Source organism: Salvia splendens, chromosome 3 (genome assembly GCF_004379255.2).
Source record: "Salvia splendens isolate huo1 chromosome 3, SspV2, whole genome shotgun sequence".
Classification (NCBI taxonomy): Eukaryota; Viridiplantae; Streptophyta; class Magnoliopsida; order Lamiales; family Lamiaceae; genus Salvia; species Salvia splendens.
In genome coordinates this window covers 27,677,854-27,702,537 of record NC_056034.1, presented here as the reverse complement: position 1 = coordinate 27,702,537, position 24,684 = coordinate 27,677,854, and the positions used below count along the sequence as shown (strand labels likewise).

At 38.1% G+C, this 24,684-nt stretch overlaps 2 protein-coding genes and 2 long non-coding RNA genes across 4 annotated transcripts; 3 read left to right on the top strand and 1 right to left on the bottom strand.

The window, feature by feature from the left end:
- Positions 1-5,064: 5,064 nt before the first annotated feature.
- On the top strand, positions 5,065-6,615 carry LOC121794086. Its single transcript, XR_006049233.1, has 3 exons — positions 5,065-5,107; positions 5,238-5,336; positions 5,447-6,615. It is a non-coding gene; the product is annotated as an uncharacterized LOC121794086 (long non-coding RNA).
- Positions 6,616-12,775: 6,160 nt separating this feature from the next.
- LOC121796813 (copper transporter 4-like) lies at positions 12,776-13,168 on the top strand. Its single transcript, XM_042195593.1, has one exon. It carries the CDS (start codon positions 12,776-12,778, stop codon positions 13,166-13,168), a length of 393 nt encoding a protein of 130 aa, XP_042051527.1.
- A 122-nt stretch (positions 13,169-13,290) lies between these two features.
- On the bottom strand, positions 13,291-20,423 carry LOC121795588 (peptidyl-prolyl cis-trans isomerase PASTICCINO1-like). Its single transcript, XM_042194122.1, has 20 exons — positions 20,112-20,423; positions 19,933-20,017; positions 19,778-19,847; positions 19,466-19,563; positions 19,046-19,168; positions 18,420-18,452; positions 17,389-17,447; positions 17,123-17,207; positions 16,799-16,957; positions 16,460-16,517; positions 16,117-16,268; positions 15,935-16,032; positions 15,713-15,782; positions 15,145-15,204; positions 14,517-14,573; positions 14,278-14,343; positions 14,124-14,201; positions 13,909-14,010; positions 13,752-13,823; positions 13,291-13,626 (listed from the first exon to the last, which is right to left on the bottom strand). Exons 1-20 carry the CDS (start codon positions 20,183-20,185, stop codon positions 13,372-13,374), a joined length of 1,854 nt encoding a protein of 617 aa, XP_042050056.1. The 5' UTR covers positions 20,186-20,423; the 3' UTR covers positions 13,291-13,371.
- A 485-nt stretch (positions 20,424-20,908) lies between these two features.
- LOC121796426 lies at positions 20,909-24,225 on the top strand. Its single transcript, XR_006049747.1, has 2 exons — positions 20,909-21,550; positions 23,713-24,225. It is a non-coding gene; the product is annotated as an uncharacterized LOC121796426 (long non-coding RNA).
- The last annotated feature ends 459 nt before the right edge of the window (positions 24,226-24,684 follow it).

The window sequence follows — 24,684 nt, the reverse complement described above, 5'->3', positions numbered from 1 at the left end:
TCTTCTCCCAAATTTAAATTGTTGTGGGTAAACTTTGGCAACCAGTAGAGTGCGCGGAAGAAATTAAATTATGTATTTTTAATATTTTTTTAGGATTTTAATTATGTGTTTTTTAAATTTTTTTAGAATTTTAAGTTGTAATTTTATTTTATTTTATTAATGAAGTGTGTTTTTATTAATTGAATTTGTTGAAAATAAAAATAAAAAATAAAATTGAATGAATAGTTAAGGGATGAGATGGTTAAGAGACGGTTAAGAGATGGAGTGAAAAGTACAGTGGGGCCTATGAATAGTTAAGAGATGAGACGGTTAAGAGACGGATAAGAGACAGCGTTGCGGATGGGCCTTATAAAATTGAATTCTGTATTTTGAAATTAAAATAGCGGCTCTTTATTTAGTAAAATATTATTTTTTTCCAATTGTATAATAAAATTAAATTAGGTTAATTTTCACATCTTCTCTACGCCATTCTTCTTCCCGTAAGTTATTCGCCGTTCTTATTCCTGTAAGTTTTTTTATTTTTGTATTTTAATTTCTCTTCATTCTCTTCTTCTATTTTGATAATTATTAATTGATTTGTACTTGAATGCAATAACTCAAACTTTGAAAGTTTTTGGTATACTTTTAGTTCAAACCTAAAGATAGGTATTTTTTTCTTTAAAAACCTATAATGGGATTGGTTTTGCAGCACTAGAGGTATTATTCTACTGCATTTTAGGTTTTGCAGTACTGTTGGAGATGGTCTAACAACGTAAAAAGAGAAGGAAGAAACTACTCCCGTCCCACAAGAATATGCAATTCTTTTTTTTAGTCTGTCTCACAAGAATATGCACATTCTAGTTTTGGAAAATTTTTTTCTATAATGAGGTGGGATCTATTCTCTATTAATAATACTTTAATTTCTTTTTCTCTCTATCTCTCATACTTTATTAATTTTCATTAAAGTTTGTGTTGAACTCAAAAGTACCTATTCTTTGGGACGAAGATAGTTTATTGGATATGGTGACGTGTTAAATAGAAGCCATAATTCATACGTCATTTTCACATATCATACCTCAAAGAGGATATTGCAATTAACCAATTACATGAAATGTAGTTCGAAAATGACGAATTAAAAATAGTACTATTTTGTGAATTTTAATGTTCAATTAATTATCAACGAAATTGAATGCAAGATAATTTTGTTGTTATCGCCAATGCACTCGTCCCGGCTAAGATGACACATTTCTTAATCAGCACGGAAATATGGTTAATTGGAGAGCATAAAAAGTTGATGTAAGTATTAAATGATAAAAGAAAGAAAATTCAATATTTAATTGGAGAGAGAAAAAAAATGATTGGGTGTATTTATCGGAGAGAGAAAGTTACTAAAAATAGAAATGTGTAATGTTGGATGAGACAAACTAAAAAATAAAGTGTACTATCTTAGCTAGGATGAATGGACTAGTATAATACTATTGGTTTGCTCTTCCTAAAAATCAAATCCACAATTTATGCCTACTTATTGAGTGGATTAAAATAATTTATAGATAGCATTAGTAGTAATGTCGTGTCACTTAGAGCATCCCATCTATGCTCTTAGGCAAGAGCATGGAAGTGAGCCCGGATCCACTTCTATTCATTTTTTACTCTATGCTCTTCTCCAATAGCACAACACCCACATCCATGCTCTTTCGCAAGGACATACTCAAGTGTCACACCATTCTATTATTCAATTTAAATAAAAATATTTCCATAATATTAGAATGCATTAAAAATACCCGAAATACTATTAAAAATTACTAAAAAATAAAAAATTACATAATTTAAATCCTAAAAATTAAAAATTACATAATTAAAGTCCTAAAAATTAAAAATTAGATAATTAAATTAATAAAATTAAAAAACTCACTACTCGTCGCCGAATTTTGCCCAAATGTGTTTGATTAGGTCTTCTTGTAGCTCAATGTGGGTTTTGGTATCACGCATTGTGTGTCTTGTTTCGATCCTCTCTTGCACCGTCGTATGCACACCTCGGCGTGGGGAGACCTTGCGGTTGAGCTTCTGGCTTCATCCTCGTCGTAAAAGTTAGCCGCTCTCGGTCCTTCGTCAGCTATAATCATGTTGTGCAAGATAATACACATGTACATGATGTTGGCAAGTTAGCCCCGACGGAATTCCCCGCGGAATTCCCAAAAACACCTCCTGCCACGACATACGGACTTCCCACTGCACAGTGACGGAATTCCCCTGCGGAATTCCCGACGGAATTCCCACATTAAAAAAATTCACAAATTCACATATTAAACAATTTTCGGAATTAAACAATTTACGGAAATAAAATTTCGACACAAATAGGGAAAAAATAGTTCAATCAGATGTATTTATAAGGACCGAAAAAAAACATTTAATGCAATAAACGGGAATTCCGCGCGAACGTATGTGGGAGTCAACGCAATGGTGGACGTCCGCACGGAATTCCGCGAAACTGCGAATTCCTCGCGGAAATTCTGTATCCGTGCATGATACGCACAATGGCGGACGTCCGCCACGGAATTCCCGCACGCCGGTGGGAATTCCGCAGTAACGTGCGCCGATGCTTTAAACCATCTCTCTCTTATAGAGTGGAGGCCCACCTAAAGCGTTATCTCTCTCTTGAGGTGGAGGCCCACATAAATTTTGAATTTTAATTCTTACTTGTGGGGGGCCTCCGTCTGCAATATTGATCCCAACTCCCCCACATGTTTTGAATTTTTCTTTAGGTGGGTGTAGTTATAAGTATACAACACATTCCTTATATTGTCATACAACTTATGTTCGGTTAAGAGAGTAAATTATATTTATTAATTAAAAAAATCAAAAACTAAAAAATAAAGATTCAAACATCTCAAATTTCAATAATTCCATGTCCGTAATATCATCAGCATCCCCAACCATGCTCTTGCTAAAGAGCATGGATGTGGGCCCTGCCCTACGTTTATTGATTTTTTACTCCATGCTCTTTTTAAGAGCACAACACCCCTATTCATGCTCTTCCGCAAGAACATGCTCAAAGGTCCCATCATTCTATTATTCAATTTAAATAAAAATATTTCTACACTATTAAAATGCATTAAAAATATCCAAAATACTATTACTAATTACTAAAAAATTAAAAATTACATAATTAAAAGCTTAAAAATGAAAATTTTCATAATAAAGTCTAAAAAATATAAATTACATAATTTAAATCCTAAAAATTAAAAATTACATAATTAAATTCATAAAAATTAAAAAACTCACTACTCATTGTCGAATTTCACCCAAATGTGTTTGATTAAGTCATCTTGTAGCTCAGTGTGGATTTTGGTATCGCGTATTGTGTGTCTTGTTTGGATCCTCTCGCGCACCGTCGTATGCATACCTCTGCGTGGGGGAGACCTTGCGGTTAAGCTTCCAGCTTTATCCTCGTCGTTAAAGTTAGCCGCCATCAGTCCTTCGTCAACTATAATCATGTTGTGCAAGATAATACACGTATACATGATGTCGACAATATTCTTAACGTACCACAACCGAGACAGGGCCCTCACAATGTTGAATCGACCTTGAAGGACCCCAACAACTCTTTCGACGTCTTTTCGAGCAGCCTCTTGACGCTGCGCATAAAGAACCCGTCTCGGGTCTTGCGGATTGTTGAGCGTCTTCATGAAAGTCGACCACCTTGGGTAGATACCATCGGCGAGATAGTAACCCATGTGGTATGGATTTCCGTTGACGGTGAAGTCGATCACCGGTGCTACACCATTCAAAAACATCATTGAAGAGTGGTGAAGAATAGAGCCCGTTCATGTCGTTGTTGGATCCGGAAACACCAAAATATGCATGTCAAATCCGTAGGCGGTAGTCGGCGACCGCTTCAAGGATAAGCGTTGGGCCGCCACCTTTGTGGCCGTTTAAGTGTTGCCCCCTCCAAGCATTCGGGCAATTCTTCCACTTCCAATGCATGCAGTCAATGCTGCCCAGCATACCGGGAAATCCGTGGACTGTTTCGTGAAGATGAAGCAACCGTTGACAATCTTCGGTGGTAGGTGCCCGAAGGAATTCCTCACCGAAAGAAGAACGAACGCCGTCGCAAAATTTTTTGAGGCATTCGATTCTAGTTGACTCACCCACATGCAAATACTCATCGAAGAGGTCAGCCGTTTTCCCAGTAGCATGTTATCGGATGGCACAAGTACACTTCTGCAACGCCGAGAGACTTTGCCGACCGGCTGCGTCTCTACGTGATTGAAAGTATTCAACACGGACGGAAAATGTGTTGACAATACGCATAAACAACCATTTTGACATGCGAAAACGGCGCCGGAAGTAATCTTCCGGAAATCGCGGCTCGTCGAAAAAATAGTCGGTAACGAGCCTTTCGTGGGCTCCCTGTCACGGTGGATGTAGCGGCGATTTGATCTAGTTGGTCGAGGAGGAGGGGCGGCGGGGGTAGCGGCGGCGACATTGGCTTCATAGGCGGCACGATATTGTTCATAGTATTCTTGTTCTTCGTGCTCCGCTTCCGCAATGATATCGCTGAAATCCATTTTTGAATTTAGAGAGGGTATGAGTGAGAGAGGAAGATGTAGATGAGTTGTATGAAAAAATATGAATGAGAGATAGTTTGATGTGAAAAATGGATGATGAATGTGTGTATTTATAGATGATTTTGGAATTAAAAAAATATAAAAATAATTTATAAAAAGGTAATAAAACGGCTATATTTTTGGGAATCCGAAAATATTTAAAAAAAAATAGAAATTGCAACGGCTAAGCTGTTGGCCAATTGTGTGCTGCCACGTCGCCCTGCTCAATGGCACGGACGTGCTCGACGGCAAGAGTGCAGCGGCAGACAGTAGGGTGTCGCGCCTTTGGCACGGACGCGGTCCTTCAGCAAGAGGACCGTTGGGGATGCTCTAAGTAATTGGGTCCGGGTCCGACTTCCAATTAAAGCCTATTTCGTAATCCCACCATCTAGGCCTGGATTATGAACCCCGTTCAATCTAACGGTCCAGTTTTCATTTAAATACAATTGATCATCAAATATCATCTTGTGTTCATCGTCAAATATCAGTCCATCTCCCCTCTCTTACCTACCAGTGAACGGGTAAGTCCAGACTCCTCCTTATCAATTCCACGAGAGTTTTTCTAGATTTATTTTTCTATGCTTCTGCAATGCACTTCTCGGTCCTTCATTAAGTAATACTCACTCGTGTAACTATTTCTCTTCTTGGCAGCTGGTAAGTTCTTTGCTGCCATGGAGGCTTCAAAATTTTCGGCGATGCATTTCAAGCCCCAACTAAACCGTTCTAGTTTATTCAGGGATGCAAAAGATGGTGTGTGTATTTATTTATTATTTATAGCTCAATCGATTACTTTTTCCTATTATTGCGTAGCCTTTTTTTATTTTCCCTTTATTTTTGTTTCATTTGTTTCTGGTTGACAGATTTTGATTGTATCATTGAGTTCATAGTCAGAGGTATTGGTGTATGAGAAGGCATGAATCGATATATGGTGATGGACTCAATGCTATGTTCCCTTCATAATTCTAGAATTAGTTAGGCCTTTGATTTTGGTGAATGAAATCAATGTTATTATTGCAAATTGAAGTATTTGAGGTGGTGTGATAATTTACAAAATGATTATGAACGTAAGCACTGTTGCATTGCAGAGAACATACACATTTACATGTGTTATGCACCAACAATGGTGCGACGCTTCGTCATCATCTTTACCCTTGTTCTCACAGGCACAACAAAGTGGTTTTGAGTGGAAATGCCAGAGTAGAAGCTACATTTCCAGTGCTCAAACTTCACAGGATCCAACAATGTTCTCTGGTCGAGGGCAACCATGTATATATCGTGCATCCTAGTGTGAGTGGCATACCTGGTTGTGTCCTTGTGATGGGGAGTTGGGAATTTGTTTGCACGGACTACGAGTTCCCCCTTGAGATTGAGATAATGGATATTAAGGTACATGTAAGAGGTGAGCTTGCATCCAGACAAATTGGATTAGACGTTGAAAATTCCACCTTTTGGACCATTGGTTCTCTCTTCCATTAACTTATTGAGGTTTTTACCACAATGGCTGCAATCTTCTTGTTAGGTACAAATGCAAGCATTTGGTTGTTTATACTCATCACCATACAGGACACATTCCCTTAAATCAAATTCATCATTATTCCCCCTGTGTGCTCTCATGTGATAAAAGTTTTAAATATTCATTTGACCATTTATACTATATCCAAGGCTATAATTTTTACTCTTTGACCCATGACCAATCTAGTTCATGTTCGTTTTCTTAATCTGATGAACGAAATAGAATAAGTGATATGACCACGAGTGTTGAGCATCATTTTGAATTTGGTATTAGGCATGGTTGAAGGGACGAAGTTTATAGGGAAGAAGATTGTGGTAAATTGTGTCGTATTATTCACTTTGACTACCACTCTTTAAATAGAGTTTTACATCACTTGTACAAGGTAAGATTTACACAATCATAGGAAATAAATTACTCAATCAATACTAATTGATTTATGCTGATTTTATTCTTGTTTCCTTTTTTGGATGATTCTGATATCTTAACGTGATCTTCTTCCTTGCTCAACACTCCCCCTCAAGTTGAGTGGTGGGATCTCCAAAGCTCAACTTGCTCAAAATATTGGATAGACTCTTTGAGTTGACTGCTTTGGTAAGGATGTCAGCCAATTGATCTTCGGATCGTACAAATGGGAGTTCAACAACTCCATTCTCAATACTCTCCTTGATAAAGTGCCGGTCGACTTCTACATGTTTGGTCCTGTCGTGTTGCACTGAATTTTCAGATATACTGATTGCTGCTTTGTTATCCAAAACAATTAACTTTTTCCTTGTGGTAGTCCGATCTCTTTCATTAGTCTTCTCAACCATAATATTTCCATCAACCCACTTTTGATACCCCTGAACTCCGCTTCTGCACTCGATAAGGCAACTACTTTTTGTTTCTTGCTTCTCCAAGTGACTAGATTTCCTTCGACGAAGGTGAAGTAGCCTCCTGTTGATTTCCGGTCAATTGGATTGCTTGCCCAGTCTGTATCGGTGTATCCATAGATCCCCTCATGTTTACTTCTTTTGAATAGTACCCCATGCCCAACTTGTCTTATTTCAGCTACATCGGCTTTTCAATTAATACGAGGTGGATGTGAGGCATACCTTGCTCATGTTATAGAGTGTGCTACAGTTCTTGATAATGTGAAAGATATTCTTGTTGTTAAAGATTTTCCTGATGTTTTTCCGAAAGATTTACCTGGATTGCCACCTGATCGAGAAACATAGCTTACTATTGAGTTGCTACCTGGTACTGCATCTATTTCGATTCCTCCTTATCGGATGTCTCTATTGGAGTTGCAAGAGTTGAAGAAACAGTTACGATAATTATTATATAGGGGATTTATACGACCCAGTGTTTCACCTTGGAGTGCACCAGTATTATTTGTGAAGAAGAAAGATGGTACATTGCGACTTTGTATAGACTATCGAAAGTTGAATCAAGTGACGGTGAAGAATAAATATCCATTGCCCAGAATAGAAGATTTGTTTGATCAACTTCAGGGTGCACAAGTGTTTTCAAAGATAGATCTTCGATCAGGATACCATCAATTGAAGATAGCCGAAGCGGATATTCCAAAGACAGCTTTTCGGACACGATATGACCATTATGAATTTTTGGTAATGCCTTTCGGACTGACAAATGCACCTGCAACTTTTATGGCACTGATGAACAAAGTGTTTCAACCATTTCTGGATCAGTTTGTGATTGTTTTTATTGAAAATATATTGGCTTACTCGCGAAGCCCACCGGCGCCGCGTTGAAGGCCGAACAAATTTCTCCTAGAATTTGAGGGATCAGAGACATTTTTGAGAATTTTTTAGCTGACAATTTGATTAAGCTTGCGAATTGGTTTGTGATAGTTGAGGATGCATTGAAATGTATTGGTATTTATAGCTACAATTAAGGGACTTGAAGTTTCATGGGGCTTCCACGAACTACATGATTTGATTCATTTGTAAGTAGTAAAATATGTGTTGGATACTTGGATTAGTTGCTTGTTCGAGAGGGTGCTCTCATGAGATGGCTGTGGAATGTTCCAGTACTTGCCCATATACTCTCAACTTCCACTGTTATAAATATTCCAAATAAAATATTTAATCACAGTTATAGGATTATAGCCAGTGTAGATATTTAATCACAGTTATAGGATTATAGCCAGTGTAGATATATGTTTATAGATACTACTCCCTTCTGTTCCCATTATTAGTATAAATGTATAGAAAAAGTTACTGAAATATGAGTTTAGGGTTCTACTTTTATATAGTCCTACTTTTATATAGTATTAGTTTTATAAAAAAATATTAGTGAGAATGAGTTAATTGAATATATTGGACATTTAGTGGGGACCGAAGAGAAGAGAGTACATGGTAAACCAATTTGCTAACCAACGAAATATGATTAGTCCAATTTTTTTTAAAAAATCGTATGTATTTTCTCTAAAATAGAAAAAATCAAAACATAAAATTAATAACAAAAAAATGATATTGGCGCATATTATCACCAAACTTATAAAAAAATTGTTTTTATCCCACAAACTTTGAATTTGACATATAATATCACAAACTATTAAATAGTTGTTGAATTTCTCACCAACGACAAAATTCAACTATATAGAACAGATGTGGGGACACTATTCTTATTAGACACACTCTTTGTTTTTTTCTTCATTATATAAAAAGAAAAGAAATGATCGATCAAAAAGACAATAAAAAGATCGAGCGATGAACTAATTTGAGAGTTATACTCTTTCAGAATCACGAGTAACTGATTATAACTGTATTTTTTTAGGAAAAACTAGACTGTAGTACCCCATTTCGGATAGATGCCGTCGGCAAGATATTACCCCATTTTATACTGCCGGTTGTTAGCGATGAAGTTGATGGTCAGCGCTTTACCATTCAAAACTTCGGTGAAGAGGTCGAATTGGTTGAGCACGTGGACGTCGTTGTTCGATCCGGGGACCCCGAAATACGCATGCCAAATCCATAGCCGGTAGTCGGCAACAACCTCGAGTATAACGGTGGGGTGGGTGCCTTTGTGGCCGCTCGTGTATGACCCCCTCCACGCCACAGGGCAATTCTTCCATTGCCAATGCATGCAATCGACGCTGCCAAGCATCCCGGAGAATCTGTGCACTTGTTCGTGAAGTCGGAGCAGAAACTGATAATCTGCGGTGCTTGGCTTCCGGAGAAATTCGTCGGTGAAGGCTGCCCGGACTCCTTTGCAGAAGTTCATCAAACACATTCTCCGAGTGCTTTCCCCAATGTGCAGGTATTCGTCGAACAAATCCGTCGTTAGTTCAGTAGCAAGCTGACGGATTGCTGCAGTACATTTCTGGAACGTCGTGTGACTGGGACGGCCAACGGCGTCGAACCCTTCTTGGAAGAACTCTTCCCGGGCTGCCAATGTATTTGCGATATGCAGAAATAGCCGTTTCCGCATGCGGAAACGGCAACGGAAGTTGGTCTCTCCCCATACCGGGTTCTCACAGAAGTAATCGAGTACCAACCTTGCGGCAGCTTCCTCCCGGTTACGATGGATGTAAGACCGGGATCGCCTTTGAGGCGCCGTGGCTTCCTCCTCCTCCCTACGTCGATCTTCTTCTAGCGATTCTTCCATTATTCGACGCATATGCTCAAATGGATCCATGAATGGATTAAATTTGGGAGAAGAATAATGTTTTGAGATGAAGAATGTATAGTGTTTGAGTGAGAATAGAGAGCTTTTTTGTGGATTAATTTGTGGGAATGATTTGATATTTATAGAAGCGATTGGGGGCTTAAAAAATACAAAAAAAAATAAAAAATTTGTAAAAACGGCTATAAACGGCTAGTATAATTTTGGGATTTTTTTTATTATTCAAATTTTTTCTGAATTTTTAAAAAAACAAAAAAAATATTTTCAACGGAAATAAACGACGCCCACTCGCGGGCCGGCGAGTGAGCGTCACGGACGAACCACAGCTCGCCACGTGGCCAACGCGCGTGGCGAGACAGCTGGCGGCCTGCCTCTCCGCGACGAGACACGGGACGGGCTGGGGATTAGACCGGGACGAGACGGAGCCTGCAACGCTATCTCGATGCGGTCTCATCTCTCCGAGACGAGATAGAGCCCGCAACGAGACGCGTTGCGGATGCTCTAACAGAAGTTGGGGGAGAAGATAAAATGAAAGCCCACCGGAGCAAAATAGAAATGGAGGCGGATTAATTCTTAATTAGTTATGGGCTTTATAATTAGTTCTAATTAGTTGGCCCAAATATTTTATTGAGTTTTTTTTTTTCAAATTCTCTAATTAATATATTAAAGAATTTTTATTTTGAAAGTTATTAGATTTTATATTTTTGTAATAAATTTTTATCATATACATATATGATTTAGATTTTATATGAAAATATTGTTATCATTTCAAAAAATTATTTCACCATGTAAAATAAGTGTGAAGAAAATAAAATGGATTATTTCATTTTTCAACATGGTACCAGAGTAGCTAACGATCTATAATTTGTTAGCCGACAAAAGAGAAACCCATTCAGTGGCAAGCGAGATTGCTCCGTTGTGTGGTCAGAATTAGCCTTCCGCCGAGGACGGAGAGAAACAAAATGTATGAGGCTGAGCAGGGAAGCAAGAAAGACCCACAACTTATGAACAAAATTCATTAAATTCTTTAGTGGTTGAAGAATTGTAGAAAACCCTATATCTGAAGAAGGAAAAAGTGGGTCCTAGATACGAGCTGCTCCTAGGCACGAGCATAAAAACTGTTAGAAAAAAATGAAATGGCTCCTAGTTAAGAGCGAAAACTCTTTAAAATGACTCCTGAATATGAGCAAAAACTATCCAAGTGGCTCCCGGATATAAGCAAAAACTGTCTAAGTTGGCTCTTGACACAAGCAAAAAATGTCAAAGAAAACTTAAAGTGCTTCTAGACACAAGCTTAAATTGTCAATGATTTAGCTTCTCGTCACGAGTAAAAACTGTCTGAATTAGCTCTCGACACAAGTCAAAATTGTGGGGATTAGCTCCTCGACTAGAGTCAAAATTGTCTGATTTAACTGAAGATTGCTACAAGTTCAGTATCATATTGCCCGATACTTAAGGGGATGTGTTGGAATAAAAAGATTCATCAAAGAGAAGATTGAGAGTGGAGTTGTGGAGTTTCCATTTGTCTAATCAGAAGATTAGGCTGACATATATTCTTATCAAGACAGTCAACTCGAGGGTCTAACAAGTGTATTTTGCAAGTTGAGTTTTAGAAATCTCACCACTCAACTGGAGGGAGAGTGTTAAAAAAGAAAAAATAATTAAATCATAATCTTGGAGCCAAAGAATATTTGGAGCACAAGTTTTACTATACATACATATTACTTCCTCTGTCCCATAAAAGATGTCCCAATTTCCTTTTTATTTTGTGATTTTGTCCCACTTAAGATGCCACATTTCCATTTTTAGAAAAAATTTCTCTCACAATAATATAAATATAATATTTTCTACTCACCTAACCCACAAAATAAAACCATCTAAAATCTTGTGTCGTCCCACAAGTTTGACATTTTTTATGAAACGGAAAGAGTATTAAATAAGGTCACTTTAAGTCAATAAAATGTACAGTACTACTCCTCAGTCCTTAGCCATTCTCATTATTTACATTTCCACATTTCAATTCATTTTCTACACTTCTGATACGACATAGTCGAGTTTCCGTGATTTTTGTAAGGATCTTCATGAGTGTTCTTAATTTGCTCTTGATTGTATGGATAATTTCTTTACGTCGTTAAATCACAGAGACATTATTAATATTCTTAATTTTGCTTTTATTGATTAAAGCAAAATGGACAAACTGGCATTCATGTCGTTTTCTCTAATGCCGAATCAATATTTGAATACACAATAGTGACAATAATGTGACAATTTATTCGATTGGTGGGGGTACCCGATGACTTGGCTCCAGAATTATGCATATCGACATATTTCAGGGAAACACATTATACAACATAACGACAATCAAAATAATAGGCGTGTGAGAGTTGGCCGAGCGGCAAAGGGGTTAATGTATGAAACAAAGGTTTCAATAATAATAATAATAATAATAATAATAATAATAATAATAATAATAATAATAATAATAATAATAGGGTTAAAAAACTATCATAAAATTTTTATTGTATATACAAGATTTAAATAGCCAATAATTTAATAAGAGATGAAGTATTAAAACATAAGAAAAAATCATTAACAAGAAAAAAAACATAACAAAAACTCATACGATTACGCGAGCATTTCTTCATCTCACAAATCTAGTATTAAACTACAAAGTCAAGAGGTAGTTACTGGGTATTTTTTTTCTAAAGGCCATCTGCCTTTTACAAGTCCTTAATTTCAAACTCAGCTTTTGAAATGCTTGCAATTTATGCATTTACCGTAGCTTCAAAGTCATACTCTATTAATTAAAAATGAATAGCATCGAAAAATGTAACTTGACATAGATCAATAATTAGCCCCCAACCTTTATAAAACCTCAAGCAAGTTATGCAATCATTTCATCCATTCCACCAAATCCCAATCACTCCTCAAAAGGCAACCAATTCTTTTGCAACTTGGCTTCATATTCACAACTAATCACATATATATATATATATGTGTGTGTGTGTGTGAAGAGAAGATTTCAGCCTGCATTTAATTTGAATTTTGTATGGAGACCTCCTCATTTAGCAGCTTTTGGAATTGGTATCTTATGAGGCTCTTGCCGGGGTGGCCCCACTACCAATCTCCTTACGACTATGGTTTCTCTCTCTTGTTAGTGTTTCTGCTCACCTTCACTGCTGAGTTCTGCTCCAACTACCCCGTCAGCCGACGAAGCGATCCGAGGGTGGCTGCGCTGGGTGGCGCCGCCTTGCGGGCGCTTCAGATGTTCATGACTTACTTGGCCATCATAGCCATAATGGCCACCGATTTCGTCTTCTTTGCAGCAGCGGTGGCTGGACATGCCGCCGGAAATCTTGTTGCTGGTCTCTATCAGTATCATATTGAAGAGGTCGAGTCTGCGTTGTATGACTGTAGCTGTGGAAATTATTATACTGTGTGAATCAAGCTATGTCGGAGGTCGAATGCAGTTGAATATTTATTTTCTTGTTCGTAATTTTCTTCGAAAGATGTCACGTATGAGTTGTAATACGTGAGATAAAAATAACAAGGAAGAATGATAAGTTATCACCAAAAATGTATGGTCCTCTCTTTTCATATTAGATAGATAACGTGACATCAATTTATTCCAAGTGAGATAAAATATCACAAAATGGTACATCTATCTAATCCAAGAGTTGTAAAAAGGTTCCTGGTATTAGGCCATAATCTGGACCATATGCTTGTAGGTGGAGGAGCGGTGGCCTCGAGAAGATGCTCTTTATCGTCATTTATAGCATCGCGGTCATCCGCATCGAGGGGAGCCTCTTCTTGCAGATCCTTGCCACCAGCCTCAGAAATCTCCCCTGGTTTCTTGTCAAACAATCCCTTAAACTGTTGACGAGCTCGTTCGTGAATTTCCTGAACAACCCAGTAGCGCACATTGGTTCACAAACAAACGGAGTAACTTTTATGAAACCTTAATATCTGTTCAACATGATTAGAAGTGTTCCATAACTGAGCCAAGATTTGTTTTTGACACTAACCTGCTCCTCCTTTTTCAGTTTGAGAAGAGCTGCATTTGCGGTTGCTTCTGATGATTTGTCAACGCTCATCATCTGAAACCAAGAAGAGTGATTCAGATGGGAGATAAATAACTATATGACCGCCTTCACCACCAGTAACATTTCAATGATGTTGTACCTTATTGAAATCTGCCCTAGCTTCTTCGAAGTTACCAACAGCCATGTATGCCATTCCACGGCGGTACAGAGCTTTGACATGAGCTGGGTTGGCATCCAATACCTTTAAATGCAGAAACTCATTAGTCGGTCATTTCATGAGATTTCAAAAGCTAGCTACCTTCTTAGTAGGAATCTAAATCTGGAAAACATTCACCATGAGGTTTGGGGGATTACCTTGTTGCAACTTTCAACTGATTTCCTATATTCGCCAATTTTCAGCAAGCAGGCAGCCATGTTCAGGTGCAGCAAATCCTTCAACCAATTTGAACAGAACATAAATTAACTCGTTTCTGAAGATAATATTGCATAAATTCCTTGTAATACGTACTCTTGTGTTTGAAAATTCTTTGCCCTCATCATCTTGAGGATTAACGTGATTAAATTCCCGAAGCAACTGGGTACCAATTTAAGTAAGAAAGGCAATCCAAATCACTCAATAACAGTATGTTAGTCAGAAATAACTCAAAGGGTTGAACAACTAAAATGGATAAAGCAATGTATATTTAAAATACATGCTGCCTCTAAATGCTTAGGAAAAGAACTGAGATCAAAATAAAAGGAAATTACATGTTCATATTTTGCTTTGGCAAGTTCATATTTGCCTTCTTTGAATAGCCTGTTACCCTGAAATATACAGAGAATAATATTGCTTCCACAGTATGAAGAAATATCGAATATTTACAACTTAAAGAACAAAAGCATATAATATAAGCATGCTCAGACTACAAGAACAATAGATACTGTTGATTCATCCAGAATTTAGTGAATGAAAGAAATGAAGCTGTAAAGACTATTTTTAATGAAAGAAAAAAGTCCATAATCTCACTTTGTATGGATGATTGTTCATGAACTACCTGGAACATTCATCAACTTGTAAAGGAAGAAAGATATGAATAGAGAATGTATATTGCGAATTCAATCAGTGCAGTTCATCATTACAGATGCATCAGTACATATCTTCTGATTGTACTAAACATTTTACACACCACCTGCTGCAAGCAGGTCAGTAGCTATGTCTCATGGTGGCTATTGATTCTGGTATAACATGCATTATATTAAGATACTTATACATCACATAAGGATTTCCTTCCCTGCCTTATACACTTTTATATTTGTTCTCGCCCCTTCCCATTTTGAGAAGAAAAACACATTGACAAATGAAAAAGTCCCCACTGAGTAATCAAGTAACATATACCGTGCCTTTGATCTTCTCAACAGCATCCATTATTTCTCTAAAGTTGAAACCTGTCCAGTCCTGCAGCAAGGATTCAATCAGCAGCAATGCCGATTGGGCAGAACAAATTCAGCCAACAAAGAAATCTTTAATTTTGGCAGGATACAAGAAATACATTGTAGTACTATTTAATCATAATAAATAGGTTTCTAAACAGGATTAGGCTACGGTGCAAAATTTTTGACCCACTGTATTTATGTTAGATTTTTCAATTATTGGGTGCTCTTGTAGTAGTCATAGCGTGAGACATTAATCAAATTATCATTGATCATAATAAAACTGCAATAAATTTAGACTGACTGATGTGTCTATATATTACATTAGAAATACCGTTATGTGTCTGAGGCTATTTAGTTATCCATTTCTCACTAGTTTTCATTAACAAAAGAGGACAAAAATAATCCATTTCCTCAATCGAGTTCCTACACTCATAATTGAAAGATGACATTTCAATATTGAATGCATGGGCCACATGTAAGATTATTGTGGTTCAGTTTTTATTCCATATCATGATCTTAAATTTTCTTACCTTTTGCTTCTCGTAATCAAGAAGCTCAATCTCCCATTTTACATAAGCACCTTGAGGAACGTTGGCTGGCCTGTTCATATTAATGAACAACAGAAACTAGTTAAACAAATAATTGGAAATAAGAAGTTAGACCATGAATGACAGATTAGCAGCAGAAGAAGTATTTTTTAGCAACATTTACACTAGGTGTAATATCTATGTACGATCACTGGTAAGTTTAACCTTGGAAACTTATCGTAAGCATAGTCTGGGGGGCATGTGACCGAAGCTATCTCTCCAGGTAACATCAATCTTGTGCACATTTCAAACCCTTCTGGCACCTATTAAAACCAGAAGTAAATAACAGATCTAAAAAAGCTTTAAAGAAGTTGGACATATAAGCTTAGCTCTGAAGTGTGCCTTACAAGGCCTTCCCCTGATCTGAACTCAAAAGGCTGATGATCAGTGTTATTAACTCTTGTATCATAGAAAACAGTGTTTTCCTCATCGAGAAGCATCCCCTTGTAGTGGACACGTAACAGGCTATCATGAAGAGGGCAATCCATAGGAAATTCACCTAATTATTTGGAATATCACAGAAAGTACACAGGAAATGTTTTAGCAAATTAATATGCTTTATTAGGCAGAAAGAAACCTATAATGAAGTTGGTAAATGACTATTATTACAATCATTGACTTTATCCGGTGAACTGGTATTCGTTCAATATAATAGATCAAGGAAACAATATAATAATTATTGAAAAGAACCTCTTCCATCTCGCAAACGGCGTTTTATCAAGCGCCCATCCCCAAGGACATCACGGACCTGCGAATCCAAACCAAGTTATCTCTAATAACTTATAAATAGATTTGAGAAAGTGCAATTGATTAGACCCCCCCCCCCCCCCCCCCCCCCAAAGCACACACCCCGATACAAAATTGGCCACTAACTTTTCCTCGAACAAGGAGAAATGAAAAGATAAGCTACTGAATAAAACCATGCATTTTAATATTGGTTTGCAATCACACCGTCCCCTAGATGTAGCTCCCTGAGATTCTTTCCTTTGAACAACCATGAAAAGGGTAAACATAATATATGCGTTTTACCTGAACAAAATGCAGCAACTCTACTTCGAAGTTGACTTCAGAAACACCTTCAATGGAGGGCATCAGAGGGCATTGAGTTAAGTATTCCTTAGTGACATAAATAACTGCTTTTTCTCCTCGTGTCATTGTTCCAATTCCCAACTCAAGACCTTTTGGTATCTAATCACAAGAAAGAATAATAAAAATAGAACTTAGATATGTATAGCTATTAGTTATCTTAAAAATAATATTAGCAAGGTATTATCAAAAATATACATTAAACATGTCTGAAGACAAAAAAATAACCATAATACATGAACATAAATAAAGGAATGCGCTGCTTACTTCAGATTTACCATAGGTGAACAGAAACGGTTCCCCATGTGTATGAGAATATATCACCTTTCCATCTCCAGACTTCCCTGATATCCTACACACAATCATATGCAAGGTAAATAACTAGTCCATCCAAAAGTTTACCGGAACACAAAGAACCATCGTTGAGCTCTACAAAAGAAATATATAAGTATACAAGAAAAAACACAGAGAGATAGATTAGTTTCATATCTCCCAAAACTGAAGAGAAATTGTTAAAGAAGCAGTTCTTGTACCAAGCTTTAACTTCATACGGTTCTCTAGGTTGTTCCCAACCTTGTCCATCTTCCTCGACCTATTAGAAAAATTAAAATATAAACACTCATTCATTTTTCTCCTCATAATTATGCTTTAACATCTTAAACACGTTAGCCAAGAAAATATCAATCATCAAATAAGTATGCTCTAATAATACTGCCTTGTTGTATGATTTTGAAGGCTTATTATTTGTATAATGCTCTACTTAACCTAAAACCATGGTCAAAGATAGAGGGTCAAATTCCACTTTATGTCATTCCACACTTTCATGAGTGAAAACGATGTAGGATATGTAACAATCCATCCCCTCTCGAACCGGACGGCACACGTCAGGTGGTAAACCCAAAGCCACGGGCCCACCATCCGTTTTTGCCATTTGGGTCCACATCTTCTGTGGCAACACTTTTGTCACACCTTCGGTTAGCCCATTTCTGTAGCCTTTCGGTCACACCTTTGGAACCACGTTCACCCCACCAAATTCATAGGAACATAAGTTAGGAAGCCCTAACTTAAACCAAAACCATGGTCAAAGCTAAAGGGTCGAGTCCCACTTATATGTTATTCCACACCTTCATGGGGAACCGATGTTGGTCCAAGGGGCACCAAATGGATGGTGGGCCATGTACTTAGATATGTCATCCGAAGTGTTCCGTTTGTGGACATTTGGCTCAAAAGGGGGATGGATTGATATGAATCCCACATCGGTTCCACGTAAAGTGTGGAATTATAAGTGGGAGTCAACACATGGTTATGGATTAAGTTATTGCTCCCAACTTATGAGCTTATCATGATCAGATGTCATACAATAAGCAGTAAAATGCATCATTCATATGTAACTAAGCAATGGATAAAACAGGCAAAGTGGGTTGGAATCAGAGTAGGGGAGACAAGGCTACGCGCTGGGTAGCGCAGCACATCTGTTTTGGGTGAATCTCCGCAACTTGGCTACAAGGTAAAAGCAATAGCAAACACAGGTAATGGGTTGGAACTTGAAATCCCTGAAACTTACCTTCTTTAAGACACCTAAATCTTCAGTAATGACCTGAGAAAATGAAGGGAAAACATCCAAATTAATAGCTTCATGGAGGTTAAAATTCTCCAAGCTGATCACACGACTAAAGTTTAAGAAATGTAAATTTATATCCTTTCAGAAATGACGCCAAAGTTAATGAGATAATACTCAATACTCCCTCCATCCCTTAAAAATAAGAACTTTTGAAGGGGCATGGGGTTTAATGAACAATTGGTAAAGTAAGAGACAAATAAAAAGAAAAAGTGATCGAAGTATTGTTAGTTGAGACTGGGTCAAACCTCATTAGAGAGAAAAAAAATTCCTAAATTAGAAAGTTCCTAGATTTAAGGGACGGACTAAAAAAACAATAGTTCATATTTTTAAGGGACAGAAGGAGTATGTTATTTGAAAATGTATGATGGGACAAAGTCAGTTGCAAAGCAAACAAATATAATGTACAAAACTGTCTGAGCAATGAAAAGATCCGCGCAATTTGTATGCAAATAACATCAAGACCACATATATTTAAGATCTTTGAAAACATAGCATAATAACAGAGAGTATGAACTTGTGATTCAAAAAAACTGGCGTAAAGCTAATAAGAAAAATCAAGACATTTTTACCTTGACTTTCGAGAATTCAATCAACTCTATCTCAAAATGAAGTTCATCATCCTTGGGAAAGCCATCGGGAACAGAAACAGGGCAATCCTCCTCACCATAATGCAGCTCAGGTTTTACCTTGAACTGATATCAAATATACATCATCACCCAGTGCAATCAAGGCAAAAAAATGAGGTTTCTTGACCGGCCACCCACAAGAAGTTTTGTATGCATTAACTTTATAGATTTTTATTCTAAAAGGATATACATATCAGCAATCTCACTGAGAAGAGAGACTGTAAGTACGTTTAGTCTAAAACCAGTAAGTATCCATTAAGAGTGTTATATTTCTGTTACTCCAAAAACTATACACATGAAGGAGTGAAATGATACGTTAAGTTTTAAGGGAAATCGGCGATAACATGTTCTTAAAACACCTACCATTGCAACTTCACCTTTCAACATTGTAGGAAATCCTTCTAGCAATCCCAATATGATCTTGCTTTTTCCCAATACCTGTCGTTTTGGAATACCGTTGCCTGTACTCAAGAGAAATGAGATAGTCCTTCGCCAAGTAAGCATAAACAAAATGAAAACTATGCAATAACAAATTACTGCTCGGCAAAACTAACCTTAAGCCATCTACCTTTAAATGCTAAATATGAATATTCTACTAGAACTAGTTCAGCTAAAACACATACCCCCCCCCCCCCTATCTTGCCGATGGTCATGATAAAAAAAAGCTTAACTCACCTCCATATTCTGATCGAGTCGACTCAACAACAACGCCATCTAATGTCCGTATTGTACAGTGATATATAATCTGGATAAAGCGTCATATTTATTAAATCACATCCATTTCTTCATAGAAGAATCATCACTAGCTATTAAACAAAAAAACTGATAACCTGATCACCCTCTATTGGTGTCTTTTCACCAGCTCCAGGCCTTATCAAAGCCTTCATCAAGCTACCAGGAGGCATTTTCTTTCTCCTACATATAATTAATTGTGCAGTCAGCTAACTAAAATAAACAATGATACAAACTTTAAACAAAGAAAGGATGAAATAGACATAAAATTGTTCACCTTTTGTCGTCTTCAGAAACTGGTTTTTTCTTTTGCTGTTTGAGTTGTTGCTCCGATTCCTCAACCACGGCCATGGTATCAATTCAGCAATAGCAGGATAATTCAGATGAACTCGCGTATATGGACTATTGGAGCTCAATTTCTGATTACAGAAAATAATTGAAACAGCGATGAACCCTAGGCGACACGGGAAAATAAATTAGGTTGAAGTAGTTGAAAATTATTGCATCTGACTGCTTTCAGCATTTCGCATTAATTTATTTTTGCCATTGATTGTATTATTTCATTTTTTACTCTATTGATCAAGTGTTATGTAGTTGGCCGATTAATTGAGTTAAAGTTATCATATTCAAAATTTCCAACACTATTATATGGGTTCTGGATCTAGACCAACCTAACTACCGGATAAATAAACAACTTAGTTTTTTTTTAATCCTATATTTATAATAATTAAACATATATAAAAATTAAATATAAATATTACTACCTCCGTCCTTGAAAATTTGTCCCAGTTTACCATTTCGGTCCGTCTCTGAAAATTTGTCTCACTTCAAACTTACTAAAAATGGACATTGAAAATACCCCTCCACATTCATGGTATTTACACTTTGACCCCATCTCATTCTCAATCGGTCAATGCCTATTCACTCCATCCTTTCGCCTCCCACCACACACTCACTGCCTCCTTCAATGTTGTGCAACCACCCACCGCCTCCTTCAATGCCATTCAACCACCCATCGCCTCCATCAATGCCATTCAACCACCCACCCACCTTCTCCATTAAACATCTCCCCTTCCTCCAACGCCTCCCTCATTTAAATGGGCGAAATTCATCCCCCCATCAACCCACCGCCTCCTTCACTCCACTGAAACCCTAGGTCGTGGAGCAACTCCTCCCTCCACGATTTGATTTCAGCCACCATCAACCTCATATATCACCGACCGAAAACCCTAATTTTGTCGCCCCTTCGCCTCCGTCCAATATTCGCACAGAAACCCTAATTTTGTGGGATGGCTGGAGATCCCGACTCCTGGCCTTGTTTGTCGTCCGACGATCTGGACGACCTCGTCGTCCCAGATACGCCAGAGCATCTATGGTCATCATACCCCCCATCGTCGCCCCCTATTATGTCGGAACCTTTACCGACACCATTGTCCCCGAAACGGAACCTGAAAACCTCCCCCCATCTGAGATGTTTGAGTACTTTGGCTCTGAAAGCCCACACTACGGTCCACAACCACCATCAGCCACCCCCTACTATGGTCCACCACCCCCAGCCACCCCTACTACGGTCCACCACCCCCAGCCACCCCCTACTACGGTCCACCACCACCATCCAACTCTGTCAACTTACCTCAAGCTTCCCCCATCGTGTATTCGGCTGTCGAGAGGGAAATGTTTGCGATCTTGCTGCTTGGGTTTTTGGATCTAATCTAAGTATGTTGTCCCTCAAATTCCTATCTTTCTGGTTTGGATGATTTGTGTTTCGAGGTTGTGGTTGTTCGATGGGTTGGAGCCTGTGGGTGTGGATTGGTTTGGAGGCTGGGGGTTTGGATTGATTTAGGGTATGTGGTGGGTGTTTAATCTGGAAGTTGTGGGTGTAGATGGGTTTGGAGGCTGTGGGGTTTGAGTTGATTTAGGGTTTCTGGTGGTTGTTTAATCTGGAGGCTATGGATGTTGATGGGCTTGGAGGCTGGGGGTTTGTGTTGATTTATGGTTTCTGGTTGTTGTATACACTAGAGGTTGTGGGTGTGGATCGGTTTGGAGGCTGTGGGGTTGGATGCCACGTTTGTTGTTGATCTGTAGTCTGTGGGTGTGGATGGGTTTGGCTGATGTGGGATTGGAGGCTTTGGTTGTTGTTTTATCTTGCTGTTGTGGTTGTGATAAATGTTTATGATGCTTGTGTTGCTCATATTGACTTGTTCCATGTGAGGCTTTTGTATGGTTTGTTGTGTCTGATGTATTCCCTGTGATGATTTTGTATGGTTTGCTGATATTGGTGTGTTCCCTGTGATGATTATGTTTGTGTTGCTTGTTGCTGAGTTGTCCTTATTAATAAGCCACCCTTGTTCTTAGGTTAGGAGGCTTATTTGTCCATGATTTAAACATGTTATCTGAGGGATTATGCTTAAAAAATCATACAAATTCATGATGGAAATACTTTCACATTACAAGTCACCCATGTACATGGTTAGGAGGTTGTTATGTGAGATAGGCACCCTTGGAAGCCACCCCTATACAGGTTTGGAGGCTGCCCTATGATGAAATTTTTCTGAGGGATTAGGATTTTAGAAGCCACCCCCCTACACAGGTTTGGAGGCTTTACAAAATGACAAAATCAGTTGAATAGCATAAGCCACACCTAATTCTGAGGCTTACACAACCAACTGACAAAAAGTATGATTCCTACATGCTGAACTAGAAGCATACAGCTTCTGTGACACCTGAGATATGTCATAATTTGTACTCACATCATGTTCTGGCTGTTGGAGGTATGCCACATCAGTGTCCCCATCCTTGTTAACCTCTCTTTATTCATGTGTGGAGTTTTGTAGCCATTTCCCCCTTGCACCTTAAGTATCTCAGTTAGATAACCTTGTAGAGTAAGGAAAACATTGTTGAGTATGTATGAGATAAGTTCATCAAAGGAGCTATGCACATTCCTCAACAAGTCATCCACTCCCTTAGCCACTTTATCATCCTGTAGAGATTGGATTGCTCTAAAATATCCCAAATCCAACACATTGCAATCTGGGGATTGTGGTGGTTGGCACCTGATATGGAACTTGAACCCATCTGTGGAAGCAACTGACAGAAAGTCAGCATCATTGTGGTGTATATGAGGCTTGGCATTGTCTTGTTGAATGAATATCTCTTTGCTTATATTCTCTGGCCATTTTGCCTTGATTGCTGGTATGATCTACACATATATGATATGTTACTATGTGATTGTATACATAAGGAAAACAAAAAGTGTACCTTCTGAATTAGGCATTCTCTCATCACTTCCTTGTTCACTGATTGAATGTGCTTTGTCTCCATAGTCCCTCTTGGTCTGTTCTTGGATTTCCTCTTTGCTGGCTCCATAGTTGTGAATGGAAAAATGCCTATTTTTCCATCAAAAAGCACTTCTCCATTTTCTGCAAAATGTGGTCTACACACAGCACACACAAACATCACCTTTGTGATGAACCGCTTTGACTTACATGATCTATATGGCTCAATCTCATCTGGCAGCAGGTAGTATCTATCTGAAGTCTTAGTCATGTAAAACCATTTTTCGTCTATGTGCACTACATTGTGCATTGTGTGATATTTCAGCATAGCATTGACTATGAGTGGTTGAATATGGCTTAGACCCCATCTCATTCTGGCAACTTTGTTTGAGGCAGTAAGTAGAGGCTTTATGGCATTTGTGTGTGGCCTGAGATGATGTTCTTTCACAAACCTACCAACTGTGCTATTGATTACATCTAGTTTAGAAGCAAGCTTACGGATGTTAGATCTCTCAAGAACTGACAGATCTCTTACCTTGTCAGCATCAAGCTGGAATTTGTCTTTGTGCTCGTAGCCCTTAACCCTGCCTCTTATGTTGACAGGTACTCCACTCTAAATTTGGAGTTTTGCTTCTGCCCATATTCTCAGGGCTGTCTTCCTGCATACTCCAAACTCTGTTGCTGCCTTTTGAATAGCTCCATATGGCACTTCTCCTGCCTGGCTCGATTGCTGCCTTTTGAATAGCTCCATATGGCACTTCTCCTGCCTGGCTCGATTGCAGCAGACTTTGAGCTAGCAGATTTTTTATGGTGCTTGGTATTATGCGTGAGTCTCTTCGAGCAGGCTCCTCCTCCATAGCCCAGTGATGAAATTTTTCTGAGGGCACTAGTTCTAAAAATCTCATGTTGTAGTTAGAGCTAGCCCTTTTATAGATAGGTTTAGCTTGAATTTCCCTCCATTGTTGTGTGTATGAAATGGAGTTCCTTCCATTAGTTTCAATTGATTTCCCTCCTAAGTGTAGTAGGTAGTTGGGGAATTCCCTCTCAAAATGTATGGCTTAGGGTGATAGCCCCTAAATTTGGAAATGCAGAGGCAGTTTTTATGTTATGTACTCATGCATTGAATTTTTTTTGCACTTTTCAACCACTGTAGTTAATCAATTTTGTAGTCATTTTCGCATAAAATTTTTAATTACAACCAATTTGTTAAGTATACATGTTAATCACAAAAAAAATGGATGAAAAAACTTTAATTACACCCTTTACACCTCATTTAAACAAGAATAAAAGAATAGCATCCATGTGGGACCCAAACTCCACTACACTCCTTCATTTAATACAAAGTCAAATCACTGCTTAAAACCCGTGCCCGGTCAAACCGGGATGAATATTGGGGGACGGAGGTAGTAATATATTAATTATAGGCCAACCATGAATGCAAATGAGCGTCTCGCCTGACGAGGGACGAAGGTAGTATAAAATAAATTAAATATTGAACTTAAAAAATATTTAACTTACAAAGTAATTTTATCTACCGCATAATTTTGTAAAGATGCAGCCTCGTGGATTCCATGT